Genomic DNA, 21,609 nt, shown 5'->3' on the forward strand with positions numbered 1-21,609 from the left:
TAAAAAAAAATACATAATTTATTGTAATCACAGATGCATGTCCAGCGTTCTGCCGGAATTCACACGGCGTTAACGTAATACCAGCTCAAAATTTCAACAAGTTGTAAGTAGTTCACGTATTCAATATGTCACATATTATTTCCAAGCTTAAACTATACTGTTAGGACGAACAAAATAATGGAATAATTCAAGTTTACATTATGTAGAATAAATAATAGACTTAACATACACGAGAGCTATGTACAATCATTCAAATGCAAAATTTGCTAATATGCTTAAAGTAGAATGTGATGTGAGTTGAGCTCGAGCGTGGCGTAGCGGCGACTGAGACTGTAGGAGTCGGCGCGCTGACGGCGGTCGGCGCGCTGGTGGGCGAGGACAGGGGCGGCGCCGCCCTCGCTCACGTCATGTTCACGCCCAGCGACCGGCTCGCGTACTCGTACACCACGTAAGAGATTGACACTGCCGGGATCACCTTGATGAAGTTGGGCGTGATCCCTCGGTACAGACCGCACAGTCCTTCTCGTTGAACTATCTCACGAAACATTCCCCGCATCGTCCCTTCCCTACCCTTTGCTGCTTGTTCTGTGGACAAACAAATGTTAAATGTTACTTTTTGTTCGTATGGCCTTACTATTTTACAGATATATTGGTAACTAGCTTTAAAAATAAAATGTATTAGGGCAAGGACTGGCCTGGCCAAGGGAGTATCATGTAGCAGAGTTTCATTTTCGGAAATAGCACGTAATTTCGTTTTATTCATGGTTACAGAAACAGCGACAGCAACGTCCAAGAAAACCAAATGAATAACAGTTTTTAATTTAGCTTTAATTGAAAACTAATTTGAATTTGGAGTAAATAGTAGAAAGTTAGATATCGAACTGTAATAGAAAACAGCAATTTCATAGGTTTATCGTGTGGGATGTCAAGTGCATCGACCCTGGTGTCAGGGTTATTATTGGGCCGCCAAAGTCTACTGTCATGACTCATGTGACGCCAACGTAAGTACTTAGATCAGTAAGTAGTAACCGGGACCAACGGCTCAATGTGCCATCTGAAGCATGGATCATCTTATTTTTGGACAATCGGGTGATCAGCCTGTAATGTCTTAACCGAACTAGGGTTCACAAACTGATTTTTTGTGATATGTTCCCATCGGGATTCGAACCCTGGGCCTCGGGATTGTGTGCCCAACGAACCACTAAACTGGAGCACAGAGGCTGTGTGGCGATTTCATAGATAAAGACCTAATATAAACTTTGAACTGTAAAAACTATTTAAAATGTAATGTTTGACATCTTGTTATAATTTAAGAGTAAGCAAAGAGTGTTGTGAGGACTGACCTTGTGCCTGCAGGCGCGTACGCACGAGCGCGAGCGGGTAGGAGCACATCTGTCCGAGCGTGCAGGAGACGGAGCCGCAGGCCAGCAGCAGCAGGATGCCCGGCTGACCGCCCTGCATCGTGTTGATGTACTTCTTCTTCAGCGTCTCGTAAACCGCCAGATCGATGCCTGCGTACGGTACGATCCCCAGAATGTTTGGAATGTAACCCTTATAGAAACATCTAAGCCCCTCCCGTGCGTATATCTTTTTAGCAGCATCCACAATCCCCTGGTACTGACCAGTTTTCCTTAAAGCTAATCTCGTCTTTAGCACCTCTAATGGGTAGATCACAGTTTGGCTGATCGCTCCCGCGCTGGCACCGGCCACGAACCGCTCGTGGATTTCGAGCGGCTGGTTGCGTTGCTCGCCTTTGATCAACCTTTTCACTTGTTCATACGCAGCGAACTTTATTGCAGATTCTGGAGCTATTTTGATAACATTTATACCGTTCCCTCTCCACATGCCGGTAAACCCTCCTTCACTAAGCATTCTTAGTAAACATTTACTCATATTCTCTCTTGTCGGGTTCACCTAGAATTTGAAAAAGAAGGATTTAATGAATGACCAATTTCCACATACATGTCAAACAGAGGACTAAAAGTGATGAATCAATTGTGACGTGGAGTTATGGAAGGAACGTAAGTACACACCTGTAGGAATACTTTGAGTCGGTCGAGCGGCGCCGTGCTGGTCCGACTGACGGCGCCGGCGATGCCCCCGGCCAGCAGGTGGCGCCACCACTTCCCTGTTTGCAATTCATTCTGTGTGAAGTCATCAGGCACGTTCATATCCTCGCCGATGTCCAGGTACTGGAAGCAAATACATTACCTTTGTAGCAAGACTGTCATTGATTTGCGTGTCTTTGAACGTGAATTTAATAAATATCGAAGATAATACACAGCAGGGTATCTCTAATTTATAAAAATAATGTGAAAAATTAAACTTTTTGTTAAGAATTCAATTTAAACAGCAATACTACCATGGAATACACAAAATATCTGAATTTCTTGACAAATGACTATCTTATAAAATAGTTACATAAGATAATTAATGGACTACTTAAATCTTGCATGAAGATTAAGTAAAACTTTGTCAAGTCATTTTATTACATGTATAGAAGTTATGTAATACAGGATGAGACCATCAACCTATAAATCACACTTCAAAGATAATGTAAGCTAAGAGTAACATACCAAGCAGACTAATATACTATAGTAGAAACTACCGTGTACCTATATCTATAAAATTTATACCTGGATATAATTAGTTTACGGATACAATTACAAACTATAGTATACATGTGGTTTAAACTGAGCGTCCACCTTCAAACAAATGTACTTCTTATAACCAGAGTCAGACTTCTTAATCCGAGCCGGTGCAGCGGTGGATACTTAGTTACAACATGGTATCTACTCTTGTGATGATATATTAGTCAGTAAAATATTCATTAATTACAGTATTCGCCATAATATCGTCTTCCTCGTCCCCTAATGCTTCTACCTTCCTCCTAAATTTTGAGTGTGTGTTTAATATAATTTCTTTTATTCCGTGGTGGTCCATGAACTGTGAAATTAACGTGAATTGTAAATAACTTTGAATGTTAGATCCACGTCTGTCTGTTGCTATTAGCTCTATGGCTGGTTGATCTAAACGGGACTCTTCATCAGGTACCAGCAAGTTGAGCAAAACGTAAAATAAACAACAATCTATGCAATTGCAAACCGATTACCGATGGCTCTGTAATATGTTCTATTGTCCTGTTAGGAATCCAATCAAAACCCATGGAGTTGTAGGTTACGTAAAATTTCCAGCACATGTTGTTTTTTAGCCAGCTTGTTTTAACGTGAAAAGTGTGCAAAATTTTCGGAAAGTGTGTAACTTTACACATAACTGACTATTTTTATTCATTTCTATTACAGAGTAATTTTTCGACAGCTTGACAACCAAACCAAAAAGGCATGTTTTTTGAGTGTTTTTTGTTGTAAACGATTTATATTATGACACTAGAAGAAGTATAGAGATTGTCTTTGACCAAATACCTAATGGAAGTTTTTATAACATTGCCGTTACGAGTTTGTATTCGTGAGAAATTAAGTAAAAATGTATAATCTTCATTGTAAAAGTATCCTTAATGCAGGCAGACAGAAGGCAGACCGAATGGGGGTAGGTATATATGGTATTGTTCCCATATCTTCACTAAAATTTTCAAAGTATTCTAATTAACTGGTATACCTATTAAAAAAGTAATTTAATAGCGGGGTTTTTTGAGCATTACGAAATGACATGCGCTTCTAGTAGGTTTTCATTATCGGGCGTGAATGCTGTGATAAACAATGATTCATAATTCACAGTAATTGTCAATTTATTGTTTCGTAACATTCATATTTATTGAGAACTAGCTTTTGCCCGCGACTTCGTCCGCGTGGCGTGTTATATAAGAGAGAGATCTTTGTGTGTGTGGGAGTGCATACTTATGCAGTTTAGATTTTTTCATAAGTACATTTTTTTTTCCCAATAACTCCCATTTTTCAAAATACAGCCAAAAATAAACTTTATATTTACTAAGGTATGCATGCGTGCTAGATTGAATCAATTTATTGAATTGTTTTTTTTTTAATTGATTGTTCATTGAGTTTTAATTTTAATACACACTTCCTCTCTTCCCTTCAACGTTGCTGTGCCCTATAGGGTCCATGTTTTAGTTCCTATGCCTATGTAACACCCTATTGTACTACATGGAATGCAATAAATAATTTAATTTAATTGAATTGAAAATATCTATCTTACGCGCTTTCGATTTTTTCATACAAATGTTTTTTTCCCACTAACTCCCGTTTCCGTGGCAATTTTGCAATATCCTGTTGCAACTAAGCTTTAAGTTAACTAAGGTACCTGCATGCCAAATTTCAAGCGTCTAACTTAAGCGGTTTAGATTTTTCATACAAAAAGATTTTCCCGCTAATTTCCGTTGCCGTGGGAATTCCGGGAATTCCTTTCTTAGTGCACCTCTACGGTACCTAAGCTATGTCCCTTCCAAATTTCAAATGCCTACGTTTAGCCGTTCAGGCTATGCGTTGATATATGTCAGTCACTGAGTCAGTCAGTTTCTCTTTTTTATTTAGATTTGATTTTTTCATACAAATGTTTTTTCCCGCTAACTACCGTTCCCGTGGGAGTTTTGTAATATCCTGTTGCAACTAAGCTTTAAGTTTACTAAAGTACCTGCATGCCAAATTTCAAACGTCTAACTTGAGTGGTTTAGATTTTTCATACAAAAGGATTTTCCCGTTAATTCGCGTTCCCGTGGGAATTTGGGAATTCCTTTCTTAGTGCACCTCCACGGTATCTAAGGTACCTGCATGACAAATTTCAAAGGTCTAACTTGAGTGGTTTAGATTTTTCATACAAAAGGATTTTCCCGCTAATTCCCGTTCTCGTGGGAATTTCGGGAATTCCTTTCTTAGTGCACCACTACGGTACTTAAGGTATCTGCATGCCAAATTTCAAACGTCTAACTTGAGTGGTTTAGATTTTTCATACAAAAGGATTTTCCCGCTAATTCCCGTTCCCGTGAGAATTTTGGGAATTCCTTTCTTAGTGCACCTCTACGGTACCTAAGCTATGTCCCTTCCAAATTTCAAATGCCTACGTTTAGCCGTTCAGGCTATGCGTTGATATATGTCAGTCACTGTGTCAGTCAGTTTCTCCTTTTATTTAGATTTGATTTTTTCATACAAATGTTTTTTCCCGCTAACTACCGTTCCCGTGGGAATTTTGTAATATCCAGTTGCAACTAAGCTTTAAGTTTACTAAAGTACCTGCATGCCAAATTTCAAACGTCTAACTTGAGTGGTTTAGATTTTTCATACAAAAGGATTTTCCCGTTAATTCGCGTTCCCGTGGGAATTTGGGAATTCCTTTCTTAGTGCACCTCCACGGTACCTAAGGTACCTGCATGACAAATTTCAAAGGTCTAACTTGAGTGGTTAAGATTTTTCATACAAAAGGATTTTCCCGCTAATTCCCGTTCTCGTGGGAATTTCGGGAATTCCTTTCTTAGTGCACCACTACGGTACTTAAGGTATCTGCATGCCAAATTTCAAACGTCTAACTTGAGTGGTTTAGATTTTTCATACAAAAGGATTTTCCCGCTAATGCCCGTTCCCGTGAGAATTTTGGGAATTCCTTTCTTAGTGCACCTCTACGGTACTTAAGGTACTTGCATGCCAAATTTCAATTGTCTAACTTGAGTGGTTTAGATTTTTCATACAAAAGGATTTTCCCGCTAATTCCCGTTCCCGTGAGAATTTTGGGAATTCCTTTCTTAGTGCACCTCTACGGTACTTAAGGTACTTGCATGCCAAATTTCAATTGTCTAACTTGAGTGGTTTAGATTTTTCATACAAAAGGATTTTCCCGCTAACTACCGTTCCCGTGGGAATTTTGTAATATCCTGTTGCAACTAAGCTTTAAGTTTACTAAAGTACCTGCATGCCAAATTTCAAACGTCTAACTTGAGTGGTTTAGATTTTTCATACAAAAGGATTTTCCCGCTAATTCCCGTTCCCGTAGGATTTTCGGGAATTCCTTTCTTAGTGTACCTCTACGGTATCTAAGGTACCTGCATGCCAAATTTCAAACGTCTAACTTGAGTGGTTTAGATTTTTCATACAAAAGAATTTCCCTTCACTACTCTGCTCCTATTGATTGTAGCGTGATGAAAAGTATACTATAACCTGTCCAGGAGTGTGAAGAATAATTGTACTAAGTTTCATTAAAATCCGTCCAGTAGGTTTTGTTTCTATAAGGAACATACAGACAGACAGACAGACAGACAGACAGACAGACAGACAAAAATTTTACTGATTGCATTTTTGGCATCAGTATCGACCACTTATCACCCCCTGATAGTTATTTTGAAAAAATATTTAATGTACAGAATTGACCTCTCTACAGATTTATTATAAGTATAGATAAAATACTATAACTTGGTTTTTACGTGCAGTGCATATGACATTGCATAATTTAGTACTATCATAGGGAAAAAACGGAGAATCACAATTATAGTCTGAACTATTTATTTCAACGTTTGATTGTCCAAAAGTAAGATGATCCGTGCTTCGTAAGGCTCATTAAGCCCTTGGTCCCGGTTACTACTTACTGATGTAAGGAAGTAGTCGTTACATGAGCCATGTCAGGGGCCTTTGGCGGCTCAATAGTAACCCTGACATCAGGCTTGATAAGGCTGGTACTCCACCTCACAACCCACACGATAGAAGAGAATGTTTGATCTTCTTGAATTTTATTAAGGTTGGAATACTTGTAGATAAATGTAATAGTGTTCACCTTTACCGATAGATTGATGTCAAGGTTAGAATGTTAGCCTCTGATTTGGGCGTTTGATGAATTGCCTAACTCAGCACAAGGTCAATATTAAGCCGCGTCCAGATCAATAGAGAACGTCGTCGCTTGGTGTGTGTTATTCATTGATGGTTGCACCTGTGTATCGAATTCTGTTAGAACTGCTTTTAAACCGACGTTTAACTCAAGACACGCTACAGATTGATATGTTTTGATCTTTATTGCAACGGTGATAAGTTACTCGTGCAATGCTACAGCGCTAACATTGTGCAATCTATTCTAGTCAGTGAACTTAACATTGCGGCCAAATCATTGATAAATTGGTGCTTATAATAGAATTTAGAGGCTATAGCTAGTGTAGATAAGGTATCAATTTAATCACTGGCTGTTACCTCGCCCACCCTTGCCTGGTAATGGCCATGATTATCAAAGGCATTGCCAAAGTCTTAAAAAAATATCCAATGAAATGTATCTTTGTTGTTTTTAGAAACCAATTGGGGACATTTATGTTCAGCATTGGATCCGCTTTACATTACATTCATCTACAATACCGCCGTGATCACATAAATCAATGATTACTAAGATTCTATCGTCATCTCATTTCCTTTCCCCGGTATTTGTTCGTGTGACCTCCGGTGCTTGGTTTTTGGGTAAGGCGGTCAATGTCACCGTTCCATTATCTTGCGTTCCAATATGTGCACTCCTACTGTTTGAACTATTCTATAACGAACACCATAAATAAACTAACCTAACTCACATTGGTAGGCAAAGATCTTTCTTTAATCAACTGAAGGGTCCATACGTTCTTTCTCTAAATCGGGAAAACGCGCTGTAATTTTATAGTTACACGCTATTCCTACTATTATGCTTTGTATCTAATTATTAATGTTTTCCCCTATACATGTATTGCTCATTCCTTTTTCCTGAACCTACTTTAGAAATTCGTTTTTAAATATAAACCCAGCCCGAGCAAACCGGAACGGCAGTCTTGGCAGGCAGAATGTCTTGTCACTGGGCTCATTTGAAACGAAAGTACTAAATAACCAGAATTGAAGTAATTATAATTTATTTGTACATAAGATTAGGTTTTATATGTCAAAATTTGGTTGCATGAATCGTAATTGTCAATGGGTTACGTCAAGAATGATTCACAGTCGCAGGCGCAGCGCGCGAGTCCACGACGCCATCTCGTGATTTCACAGTTACGTGTTACGGTTCGCTGGTGCTGCTAACTGCTAATTACTTGATTAGTTCCACCGATACTCTTACCATTATAACAAATTTTAAAATGATATTAATATATAGACATTTATTAATCATATTACAGTAACATCGTGTATTTTGTAATTACAGAATAATCTAAAAGGACAGATTTTCAGCAGTCTCTCGTCAGATAATAATTAATTATAAACAATTTTATAATAAATGTGCATAAATTAAAAAATAATTATAAAACATATTTATGTATTAACATTTTAATGAGACAAATAAGTTTTATGAACAAAGTTAGCGTATCACTACTTGTAATGGTTTTCTATAATCATAATCACTTGTTGAGTGGAAATAAACTAGAGTGTAGATGAACCTACAAGATATTTTTGCAATTTCCTCTTTATCATTGTCTAAGTTTTATCTTTGAAAGTTCACTATTATTTAAATACAGCATTTTGACTTTTCTTTAACAAAATGTTTGTGCCATTTTATAGTGACTAAATAAACAAAGTAGGTTTAGTTTGGGACACTTAGATCTATTTTGATAAAAAGAACAGTTACACGTGACACGAATACTACGACTGAGAGACCATCGAAAATAGTTCAGCTACAAAGTTATACTTCATTACCATTTCGAATAGTACGTATTATCTACCTAGGTATATTACAGAACTACGCAACATTTTTAACAATAAAGGAGTAAAGAAATATTAATTTAAAAGTTGGCTAAGTATCAATTTTAAATAAGAAAAAAACTAAATTGCATTAACGCTTGGTCACTGGTCCAGTTACAAAGTCCAAAGATCGCCCGGCAGGTGCTGGCTATTAACATTTTAGTATCGTCCAATTATAAATACGGATATTTTAAAGGAAGGTTCATATGCGATGGCATTTATTGTCGAAGGACTTGTTTGATAACAATAAAACGATAACAAATATTTTGACACGAGGTTTTCCCATTGCGCCGCCGCTGACGCAATCCACAACCCGTTGCGTCAGACGAGCAAAGTGCGCGGGAGTCGACGCATATACCTTTGCATACAATGAGGTTAAAGTATTTTAAGGAAAAGATGCCCGAAAATAGATATCTTGATGGATGGCGGGAGAAAATAAAGAGAGTGTGTATGTCGCGTCAAATGGCTTAGATCTCCATCGTCAGTGAGTCGCTTAGGAGTGGACACATTCAAGGAAACGCAGGGTTGGGCGCTCTACCTGAGCGAGCGGATAGATGAACAATAAGTTAAAAATGTACGAGTTATTGTCATTTGCAAACTAGAGGAAATTGTTGCAGTGATAATAATTATAAGTGGAAAGGTAGAGAATCTCACTGTAAGTCATACACATTTTTGGAACTATGCATTTGTAAAGGGGGCCGCGCCTTCAGTGAGATGTACGTACAGGTGAGCGATATATACTGGACATACGGATACATACTGTAGTTTATACGTTACGTAAGACTGTAAGGATAGGGTGATTATAACTGCGAATTCTCTTTGTTATTTTTGGAAGAAAATCTTCAAGAATACATAATATATGCAATTTAACTTATTCTTAATAATATTTACTATAGACTTAATCGCAGATATGCCTAATAAACGTAAATTAATATTCCAGTGACAATGATTTGTTACGTATATAAGTTTACTATTCAGAAACGTACGAATTAATCATTGTAAATAATAAAGAATCTTCGTAAACTGTGTATAGTAGTGCAAAAATATTGCATCCTGTTTATACCTTGTACATGTAGACGGGTGTATACAAACTTGAATTAAACCTTTTCCGGCATAATGTAATACGATAACATAATACAAATCAAGGACTAGTAAAAGTCATACGAAATTGTATTCAGGAAATATGACTACAGAGGGGTTAAAAAGGCCACATCGAAGCAATTCATCTAAAAAAGCAATATTGCTATTTGACTTTTTTTCTTACGTGCAAAAGTCAAATTGTAATATTACTTTTTAGATGAATTGCTTCAATGTGGCATCTTTAGACTCCCTGATACGGATATTTCTTTTTTTGTAAGCAATGAATGATTCCTGTTGTTTATTAGATCACATTTTGTAAATCGCAATGTGATACACGCTCAGATTTTCTTATTTCTAACTGAAGATCACGATCACAAGAAACCATTTAGGCTGAATCATCTTATATCCCGAGAAATATAAGACGATTTCGGATTCATCTAAAAACCTTCGCACGTTAAGCAGTTGGTACCAGGCTGCTAGCCCAAACGCCTCCACCAACTCGCACTGGAGAATCCCCTCCGGGTGACTGAGGGGAGGCCTGTACATAGCAGAGCGACATATATGGGTGTTATGTATGTACGAAGTTATGAAAGCTACAAAGAAGAAGTCAATAGTCATCAATATGTAAGAAGGTACACTGGTACATTCTTGATTCATCATTAAATATTGGCAATGTTATCAATTTGACACACTACTCGTATGTACATCTAGACACAACAATTGGGACATAAGTACATCCAGTACTAGATACCGTAGTCTAAAGGTTACGTTAAAGCGAACTTCTAACTTCTTTGCTTTATACCAGTAACCTAAATGATAAGAGATAACTTATAAGACGTTATGAAAACGTGTCTAGTGCTAACACATGTAAACAGACGTCACGACTCACATGCGGCGATAAACGCATGTTATTGAACACAACGGAACCATTCTATACAAATATTTGTAGTACGTGAGCCTCGAACAAGTCTATGAAGTCAGGGAACCTAAACACGCGGGAAAAGAGGACCATGTCTCTATCTTTTACCATTGAATGAGAAAATAGTCAAGATATTATAGTTAACTCAAGAATCAATACAACGTTAATTCAGTGATCGGATTTTTACCTAAACTTCTTAAAATCCCACGAAATGCTATGAGAGTATGAAAGCGGTTTTGTACAACACTTTATTTTGTAAATACAAAATATGAAAGTGTAATATTTTGGAGGTAAATAAGCGCCTGAATATCCGATCACTGGGTATTAAACCTAATCATTTAGTATTTGTAACAAAAGCAAGAACAGGTTTCTTTACCGCAAAGCAAGTAGCAAAAAGTTTTTAAAGATATCTAATTGAGTTCCAGGGCGGAAACGAAATTTTATAAAAACAGTTGCATTTTTTAAGTTACCCAATGTAGTTTTCGGAAGTGTCCTCGATCGGTGAGACTCGTGACGTCACACGAGATAAGCGTGATTGCTAGTGACGAGGAAACTAGGTGAGTGAGTCGCGGAGCCAGCTGCACCGGCCGATGGTGTTTGCCTATATAGATAGCCTCACTACACCTCTGTAGTTTACTATGTATGTGTTCCATACCTACTGCACATGCGCAAGAACTAAACTATGGAATTTTTCATCTCTATTAATTATCATTGTCATCAGCAAGTGCTTACTAGTAAGAAGTACGACAAGTGGGCTTAACACAAAAATACATGATTTGTATATTTTAAGCTCTGTTGTTATAATTCTAGGTAATCTCTATTACATTACACGATTTCAGGATAGAGTTAGGGTGTAATAAAACTTAGGAAGTATGGGCCTCGATTTCTCTTTATATTTAGATTAAGCGCTGCTCTTACTTGGGGCCTTGAAATCGTGTAGTGTAATAGAGCCGACTCAAGATAAACAGGGTGTGTTCCTTTTCGCAGAATAATAATGTCGCTTAGCATAAATATTTCGCTTGAGCGCGATCATCAACAGTCCATTATGACCATTGGTGTGCCGTTCTCGGAAATTTTCCCAAAGTGGGAATGTACCCATTGTAAAAACTATTTAATAGTAAGGACACTGGCTGCTTTTCTATTTCAAATTGTTCTTTTTGTACTTTGGTTTTATCTGCTTAAATGCTAGATAATAAAGCTCTTTTTACATAAGTTTTGCGCCTTTTTACTACCGGGAAGGTCCCCAAAGTGGGAACAATTCTTGGAACGGCACATCGCTGTTTACAACACTGTAAAATTTACTTGTACTGTGACTATTACTGTTCAACATTGTACTATTACAATGTACCTGTACAAAGTACTAAGTCGGCCTGTAAAGATATTACAAAAAAGAAGAAAGTAGTTTTTGCGAGGACGATATGGTCTTTGTTCTTGTACCAAGTATTAAATAAAAGATTAAAAAAAAGAAAGTAGTTTAGTTTATATTATAACAGGCTGTAAGTCGGATTTATAAATCTGTTGAAGCTGGGTATTGATTTTAACCATTTACGCGATGATAGTTTTCATCTGTATGTATTGAGATTCCAAGTTTTATTACAAACTATCAAAAATAAGACAGAAGAATTTTTGGGAGAAGCGAAAGGTGAAAGTGATGAGTGAAATCAATGTGTGATGAAAGTTGATTAGTTTGCAAACTCGCAGTGCGAATGTTCGCTCAGCTAGTGTAGGTAGGGCCCCTTTTTTGTGGGATTCTAACGTTATATAGTGTTATGAAATTTTTTGTATCTATTATGCCTGGAAATTAAATTAATTTTAAAATTGACCACGTAATACTTAAGTATAATTAATTAATAACAACATTAAAACAATACTGGTGTTTTAATGTAACATTAATTTTACTTTGTGACATGTAATAATATAATTATTACGATATAAATGAATATGAAGACATCTATGAAAATATAAAATATATTTTTTTGGTTGCTCGAATTCGAATGTTTTCCCGAATGTTCCTTTTGTTTGATTATAAAGTACGACCGTTTGTGCTAATCGATAGTCGTGGTTATAGTTATTATATCAAACGGATTTAAATTTAGATAAAGTACGTCACCGCCGCGTGGTCACAATTCATTAAAGCTTTACGTGAGCCTGCGTTTCCCTAGCAACAATCACCACGTGGACGGTTCTCGTTAAAATAGGCGACTGCGCATACCTTTACTGTGTGAGCGGTCACATGCCATTTATAATTAGGAGGAAAGAGACAACCATACTGCACTACCCTATGCTCAGTTTCATTGAAGTTGAGAAATTGGCGGGATTTTGGTATTTCAACTATTATTGTTTCGAGATTTAAACGAAATCAGATTAATGACTATTTTATTTTTGCAAACTTGAAAACGTTCCAAAACTGAACATAATGTGGCGGGATTGACAGATTTTGAAGGTCAGTACTTAGAAGAATGTAGTAAAGAAATATTTATGAGGTTACAATTATTTTGGTACCTTCAATATCCATTCCCAATAATCAGCGTAAGAATCCATGATTGAAGTGGTTGAAGAAATGTCACAAGGTAATGACGAGAACCAATATAGGTATGGTCTTAACCAGGTGAAGTGCGTGCTAAAACTGATTGCAGTTCGGTAGAGCAGTATTGGTCACCGAATATAGATGCATTTACCTTTGCCAAGCACCGACGAAACACCACCAAGAAATCCTCGAAGACATCGCCGGTTACTCCTGTTAGTTCTTCTAACTCAAGAGACATTTTTTCTTATTTACTGAACGCAAAGAAGATAAATTAATTAAAATAAGATCACAGACTTTCTTTGGAACTGTAGGTATCAGATCGCGTAATACTTTAGCTATAATTCGAGTGTGCGGACGCGATTGTACGAATAATTAATTATACGCGCCTAGTCGCTTCAACGGGCTATCTCACACTGCGAGTCGAGTTATGTTGGTTGGCTAGCAAGCGCCAGCCGCGAGTGTCGTCACCGTGCCCGCGAGAACCGGGCGGCGGCGGTTGTATGTGGCTGCCGACGACCGGCTGGCACTACGATACCGACTAGCACTGAGCGATGCGCCCGCTGTTGAGACCAAAACGATTACATTTGACCGGTTTAACATACAGTGGTAGAGGGGAAGTAACAGCTGATAATGGCTACGCTCGGGTCGAACTACAAGTTCATTGGGGGCTCGCCCCATACGTTGCGATTTGCGATACAAAGCGGTATGAAGTAGCCGTATCTAGTTGCTTGGCAACATCGGTATGCATGTGAATGAAGGTGAAAGTCGGCGCGCTACCAGAATTATACTCAAACTAGAGCTACATAATGCCACTAATGAGATTTTTGACATACAGAAAAAGTGACAAAACGAAAAAATATAGGTATCCACTTTCATTCTTGCAAGCAAGATACGACACCTATCTGCAAAGTCTTTTCAAAAACGTTTACAATTATGTATGCAGCAGATACCGAAAGTTATTGATGAGAAAACAGTACATTGTTCACCAAGGGAAGAAAGTGACCGATTACCAACAAAGTACCCGAGGACCTATACACATACGAGTTGGGAGTCGTACTTTCTCCCGAGTGATACATGTAATAGTACTTTATACTACACCTACTAGGAAAACAGATATTTGTATAATGAAAAATAATAGAACAAGATAGCCAGCGGCGCGCGATTGTATTTTTTTTAATTTATTGTTCTATTTTTTAAATACGCACAGCTACTCTACGCCACCTCCACTAGTAACGTTCTACGAACTTGAACTTAAAAACCTTTACCTTTTGACATTTTGTATTTTTAAATTACGGATGTCGTAAAAAAATAAATAAACAGAAATATCCATTATTTGGACTTTCATACACTTTTTATCCCGCTTAAATGTAACATAATCCCGACAGTAATGCCGTATTCTCAGCCGCCTTTTTAAAAAAGGAAGATTACACTTTTTTCCTAGGTGCAGTATAAACAATTAAACAATATTTTTAGTAACTATTATAGTAACGAAATTTGAAATTTTGATCTCATAATGTGCAAAGCCAGGAGTATGTAATCTAGAAACATACACATAGAAAAGCGACAGGTATAATCTAGGAAATGACGAAGCAACTAGTCAGATGACTTTGTCAGCTGCTTCGAGATCTAAAACAGCTGTTGAGCATTGCACTTAAGCGATTATTCTACCCATTCACGAAAAGTAAAAGATGCCTTGGTAACTTTAATGTAGCAGCAGGTCTCTTTAGAGAGGCGTCAATTAAGTATTCTACAAACTTAATTTTATATTAAGATGTCTTTCAATTGTTTAAACTATTTTTGTCAACGATGAAGAAACTAGTTCATAGCTAGTTAAGGCGTTTCAATTTACATAACAGGAGCATTACGTCATTACCAGGAAGACTCGAATAGTTTGGCACCTTTGCACAGTTTTGTATACAAGGTTGAATTGTCTCCAAGACGACCGGGATACGATGTTTTTCTAGTTATTTCGTAATTGTAAACCTGTGATAATCGATACTTATGAATTCCATGTATTATGAAAAGGAAAACCTGATGAGTCACGACGTTAGTTTAGGCGTATGACATCGGATGCGTACTGGATTAAACTGGCTTTAAAATGAAAAAGCCAAGCTGGATTTATTCTGGTAGTATAATAAAGTTACATTGTTTGAAATGAATGAATGAATGCTACGAGGTATACAAATTTAGCAGCAAAATATTTCTGTTTGCATAAAGGCCGATATTTTTCGCTGAAATGTTTATAAAACATGGTACTCTGTCAAGTTTGCAAACAAGTTGAGAATGTAAACTCGGATGGCGCGTGCGAATGATGAGATGGAATAGAATGTATGGATGGATTGAGGGTCACACCTATGCGATTACTTATTATGATCACAGTTACTGAGATTCGGCTACATTTGTGATATAAGTACTTTTCTACGATGAAATACCTATATTTTATGTGTTACACAACATATTATGTTGATCTGAAATGGTTTTCTAATCGTATTTAATATATGCCTTCAGAAAACTACCTAGGGCTTTATCTTACTAGAATCACACCCCGGACACTTCATATAAAACACCTCGTTTTACATACACATTACACGTTGGCGTTATCGTACACCTGCCGGGTGAGAGCCTTCAGCGCTCCACATTTGTCCGGCCAAGTAGTTAATGCCATCTGCGGCAAATCTACAATAAGTCACGTCAAAAAAAAAAGTTATCGTACACGCGCATATGTAGGTATGTCTGATGTCTGCCGCCCATACAATTCAAGACCGAGGGGGTGTGAGGTATACCTAGCTCAGCCGCTGGTGGGGAGCGGAGAGTTTCCGTTCCATACGTAGTATTATTCAAGAACAATATGGTTGTGCTACCAGCCCGAAATTAATAACATAACATTTTGTTGCGAAACAAGTGCCCTGTCTATCAAAACTTACAAGTACTGTTACAAGAATTTTCCTTCTAAAAAAAAGTTCATTATTACAACAATGTGTTTATCAAAACTACACATGTAAATTACATGTTACAAACGTCAGTATTTATTTCACAAGTATTTTTTACTTTTATACTTTTTTGATGAACGTAATTGACACGTACTTGTGAGTAACTTGTAGCTTGTGAACGTGTAGACTTGTAAGTTTTGATAAATACGGCACAGGGGTACCCTTTACACAACTGTATACATTTTATTGATGATGCTACCATGTCGAGTCGCTTATGGTGCCCCAAAGACATTACGTTATAAAAATCGCTATATTATCAGTGTTTGTTTTATTTTTACCATAAAAGGCAGTTTCTTCATAAGAGTTTCCTTAAGTTTGTTGTACTACCACCATCAAGCAATAAACTGCGCACGAGCCAACAGTCTCATATAACACATATTCCTGGGAAATTCGTGTAATAAATTCCAAGTAACCGACAGATAACAAATACTAGAGTGACAAGAGTTATGATGATATAATGTATAATTACTGTACTAATATTTAAAGACGACTATGTCAATGAACTGCTTTGTACTTGTATTTTTTCCTGAAGATTAATTTATATTTGATTAAAAGAAGACCTGAGCCAGGCAAGTAATGAGACGTATTTAGGCTGTACTGACTGAAGCCAGATATATGCAGATGACCAATGCACCACTAAATAGCAGCATTTGAACAGAAAGATTTAGTCATTGTGAATTGCTCGGTTCAAAATTATGCGTCTAGACTGAGGCAGAATGCTCTGAGAATTTCCGATGATCGCAAGTATTAGAGAAGACAACTAAGAGAATTACATCACGTCCCCGTCTAACACGATGGACTTGCAACCTATACGAGTATGCCATAGGTTGATAAGTGCCACTAATATCTTATACATATTATTTATTTGTTCCATGGCAATACATCAAGGCCGTTGATGATTCTCGCTTCACGTCTATTACTCTTATGACGTAGGTGTAAGTTATGCTTTCAATGTGATTGTGTCAGTCAATCGAATTGTGTTTGATTCAGAGATTTTATTTGTTTTGTTGTTGTTTAAAAATATACACTATTTTTTAGTTTAGTAAATATTCCTGTCATTACCCCTCCTTAAGTATTTAATAATATTGATCGTCTCAACTTGCAACTCGTACGTACTGGTACTGCCCTTCTTGCAAGACATCCATCCGTCATTGAAGTAGTTTAAAGTAATCTGATTTCAGAACCAATGACTATTTTTATTCACACTTCTAGGGCTTATATTACATTTTTGGCAATATGCAATACGCGGTAGACTTATGTAGTAATTCCAAATGATTTATTGCATGTCACAAACTGATGCTTCTTTTTAATTTTCCAACTGATCAAAGTATTTATTTCTGAAAAATACCTTCTTGTATATCAAACAAAGTCTTGACAGACGATATGACGTCCTTGTTATCAGTTTCTATATATAAAAAAGTTATACAATGAGGGAAAAGATATTTTCGCCTTGACAATGATATTGAAGCAATGATATTACATAAATATCTAAATTATAAACATCTTTGTATTGAAGTGATAAATGTATGATGAAGTATAACAGAGAATTTCACAAATTTTATGACTTTGCTTATGTTTCTATAAATAAATTATGCGTGTTCCATTTATCACCAGTGGGTTTAAACAGGCCATATTGGTGCAATTGGTCTAAAAAAGTTTCATGTTAGCGCACATAAAAGTAAGTTCTCAATGTCAACAAATATCACAAGCAATATTGTTTTTTTTTATATGAGTTGTTTAACGAGGTCTTGTGTTTTTAGACCCCTGATTTCGTTACCAGAAGATTTCTAAGCATTTCACATTTACATTAATAAAATGTCAACTAAACGGGTTTGTTTGAGAATAAATATAGTACAAGTCACAGTTCGGTTAGGTACCTCACTTGGGGAATATAGATAAAATGACAAAATTATCGCCTGAAGTAGGTACCTACTATTATTTCTAGAAGCTTCACAGTGACTTGCCGTTTACGACTATTTATTAACATTTACATTGAAGAGAACGAGTTTGAAAGCAATTATCTCATTTATTTAGTACAACAATAACACTAATGTGGTAGAAAATAAACTTTGCGTGATTGCTAATAATGGTCGTTACAAAATATTACATTTACTTGTGGTAAAACCAAAATTTATTACGTCATAACAAGTCATTAGATAACAATTTAGAGGTAACCTATTTAATGTAATAAAATTAAGTTAATTGTCAACTTACATAATATAATTGCAGCTTTATGCCTCGTGCGCTCAAACTATTCAACATTTTAAATAGTTCTGGATGCGATTTGTTTTTCAGCAGCGCTGGTTCTCTTAGGACCTCGCTTATAAATAACTATATTAAATAATAGCAATATTATTATTGGTTGTAGTAGTATTTTGTTTTATTTAATGTCTTAAAATTGTATTTTCTTTTAATTGCTTTCATTTTATTCTTTCTCATATAGTTTAAATTTATTTTCAATCATTTGTGGTAGCTTGTAATTGGCCAATAGTTATTATTAAGTCGCTTATATTGTAAATAACGCTGTAAAATTCCCTAAGACAATAAAATAAAATAATTAAAATAAATTGCTTAGGTACCGAAAATCTTATAGCATTTTAATGGTACAAATGTCTACAGTACATATATGAGAAATAAATTAATGACTGAAATAAGTATATAGAATTCAAAAAAAATCACAGAAAATCGCTACCATTATCTTCGACCAGTTTGTTGGAAGCTTATCGTAGGGTCAGGTTAGAGTACACAATGTTAAATTATCGAAAAAGATTTATAATAAAGAAGTATCAATATCGCAGCATTTATTTGCTGTAAAATAGTTTTATTCTATAAATGACATAAGCAAAATACTGTTCATACTCGTAGTTATGCACACTTATCCATCTGGAAAAGTCGTCAGAGACAGTACGTAAGCGCAGACGGCGTGACGTCACATTCCGCGTGCCAACCAAACCAGATTTTACCGGATTCTGATATCGCATAGTTACGAGTTAGCGTCTAAACGGCACAAGTTAGGTGTAAAAAAAAACGACAACACGTACATATATTGGCCCCGATTCCTGGAGACACCGTCTAATTTTATTTTAAGTTATATCTGTCATTTTCATATCCGTCGAAAAGGAAAGGGACGGATGATTTACAGCTCTTAATTTTAGGAAGAATGAGCAAATGAACGTGTCGGATTATTGACTGATGTAAAATTTTTAGACGGTTGGTTTAGATTTGTGCTTAAAATTGACGTGTGTTCCATAAATTTTATGCTTGTCGATTACCCGTCCCTTTCCTTTTCGGCGGATAAGAAAATGACAGATATAACTTAAAATAAAATTAGATGGTATTTACAGGAATTAGCACCATTGTATAAATAAACTGTATCTTCCTTAGTTTAGATTCCGTTCGTCATTTATTCCTTATACAAGATAAATATAATTTACTTAATTGAGAAAAAAAAACTTTTCATTTGTTAATTCCGTTTTTGGTAGGTAAACGTCAAAAAAGTTGTTCAGTTATCCGGATAAAGCCTCCAATCAATGACGTGTATATCAGCCAGATGTAGTTATAACTTCCACACCAGCTGAGCATATATAATTATAATAATTTTTAAAAAATGAGGGAGTTTCCAGGCTGCGATCCTCAAAAATAATACAGATATAGATAGCAACGTAATTCTAATTACATTACATCTGTATTACAGATGAGATTTAACGTGATTGTTGCTTGATATTTGGATCGCATTATGTTTAGAATTACGTTGCTATCTATACAGGGTGTTAGTGACATCGTAACAAGTACTCAGAGGGATGATTCAGACCATCATTCTGAGTTAATATCAAGTGGAATTTTCCGTCGCAAAATTCATGTTATTTTTTTAGTTTTTTTAAATTATTTTCAATTCTATACTTTTGCGATGGAAAATTCCACTTGATATTAACTCAGAATAATCAGCTGAATCATCCCTCTCAGTATTCGGTACGATGTCACTTACACCCCATACAAGTACATACAGTAGCCATACAAGTAGGTATATTCCGTTCCATACTTTTGCGACGGAAAATTCCACTTGATATCAACTCAGAATCATGGCCTGAATCATCCCTCAAAGTTTTCGTTACGATGTCACTAACACCCTGTATTGCTCCTCTTTATTTTGATCAAAATAATAATACCCAAAAACAAAGAGGCATGACTCTTACCAATGAAATTAGAAGTTTAAAGGAAGGAAAATCTGAACAGCGCCATCTATATTGTTTTTAAGGAACGTAGGCTAGAAAGTCTCTCATTGTGAAGTTCATTCATTTACCTCCAAATTTTATTTAGACACACATCGTCTTATGTGTTACATTCGTCTTTTAGTACAAAGTCCTGGGCTAATTATTTAGGCTGCCGACGCTGCTTATTATCCTGGGCGTACTATAAGGTATATACCGTATGGATTAGGTAGGTCCACTCTAATGTTCGGAAGAAGATGCAATTTAATTTCCGAACATTTTACCAAATACGTAAAAAATGTTTTTAATTAGCAAATTGTAATAAAATACGTTTATATTTGTTATTTGCAAATTAATGTTTGATATTTTTACAACACGCAACCCGCAGTGGAGCAGCGTGGTGGAGTATGCTCCATACCCTCTCCGGTTGATTGAGAGGAGGCCTGTGCCCAGCAGTGGGACGTATATAGGCTGTTTATGTATGTATTTTTACAACACACGGTTACGCAATAGGTAGTTCTAAGTAACAACGTCGTATTAAATGACTGTATAACTCAAAAAGCGTCTGGGTTGTACGATCGCTATACAGAATCCTATCAAATGCCTGTCCTGTCCTATAATTACTTGGCTAGGTTTTTCTTCTAATGGTATGCCTAAACTAGTATTTTATGGCTTCCTTAGATTTCTTCTGTAAATCACGAATCAATATGAAGTTTCGCAGCTAGAGGTAATCTCTAAAACAATTGAACTCTTACAGCCAGTTCAAATCTAAAAGAGTGCAATCCAATCTCTTTGAAACGCCATCTCATTTGAGGTCCATCTGGAGATGGACAAAAGTTAGTATGCCCGTATTTTTCCGCGATCACTACTAAGTGATACATACATACATACATAAACTCACGCCCGTAATCCCTAATGGGGTGGGCAGAGCCACAAGTAATTAAAGACAACTTGCAGCCACTGTTGATACGATGTCGTAAGCTGGAGCTGTACTAAGTGATCGGGTCAGAAAATTCCGCTATCAGCAAAACAAGACTGCGACGACGACAACACTTATCTAGTACCGCGATAAAATATCCGGACTTTGACAGCTCACATTACGGAACGGATGCGGTAGGTGATCTGGGCCAGCGGATGACGAATGTAGCCGAGCCCCTAAGTGACGCGGGTATGTATGTGTTGACATTCAGAATTTGCCTTTCAACTGTTTTAAGACAGTAGTTAAACAAAAACTTTACAAAAAAGGTTATTATAA

General features: G+C 36.5%; 1 protein-coding gene across 3 annotated transcripts in view; it reads right to left on the minus strand.

The window, feature by feature from the left end:
• Positions 1-21,609, minus strand: part of LOC126379832 (calcium-binding mitochondrial carrier protein SCaMC-3) — a 34,451-nt gene continuing 12,842 nt past the window's right edge. For 2 of the 3 annotated variants that reach the window (XM_050028772.1, XM_050028773.1), the window contains 3 exons: positions 2,034-2,192; positions 1,344-1,914; positions 1-585 (listed from right to left, as the gene is read on the minus strand). In XM_050028772.1, the coding sequence (XP_049884729.1) occupies positions 401-585; positions 1,344-1,914; positions 2,034-2,192 (915 nt within the window). In that variant the 3' untranslated portion in view covers positions 1-400. Of the gene's footprint in view, positions 586-1,343; positions 1,915-2,033; positions 2,193-13,307; positions 13,694-21,609 lie in introns of those variants that run through there. The other variant, XM_050028774.1, reaches the window with a different exon arrangement.

This window comes from Pectinophora gossypiella, chromosome Z (genome assembly GCF_024362695.1).
Source record: "Pectinophora gossypiella chromosome Z, ilPecGoss1.1, whole genome shotgun sequence".
Taxonomy (NCBI): domain Eukaryota; kingdom Metazoa; phylum Arthropoda; class Insecta; order Lepidoptera; family Gelechiidae; genus Pectinophora; species Pectinophora gossypiella.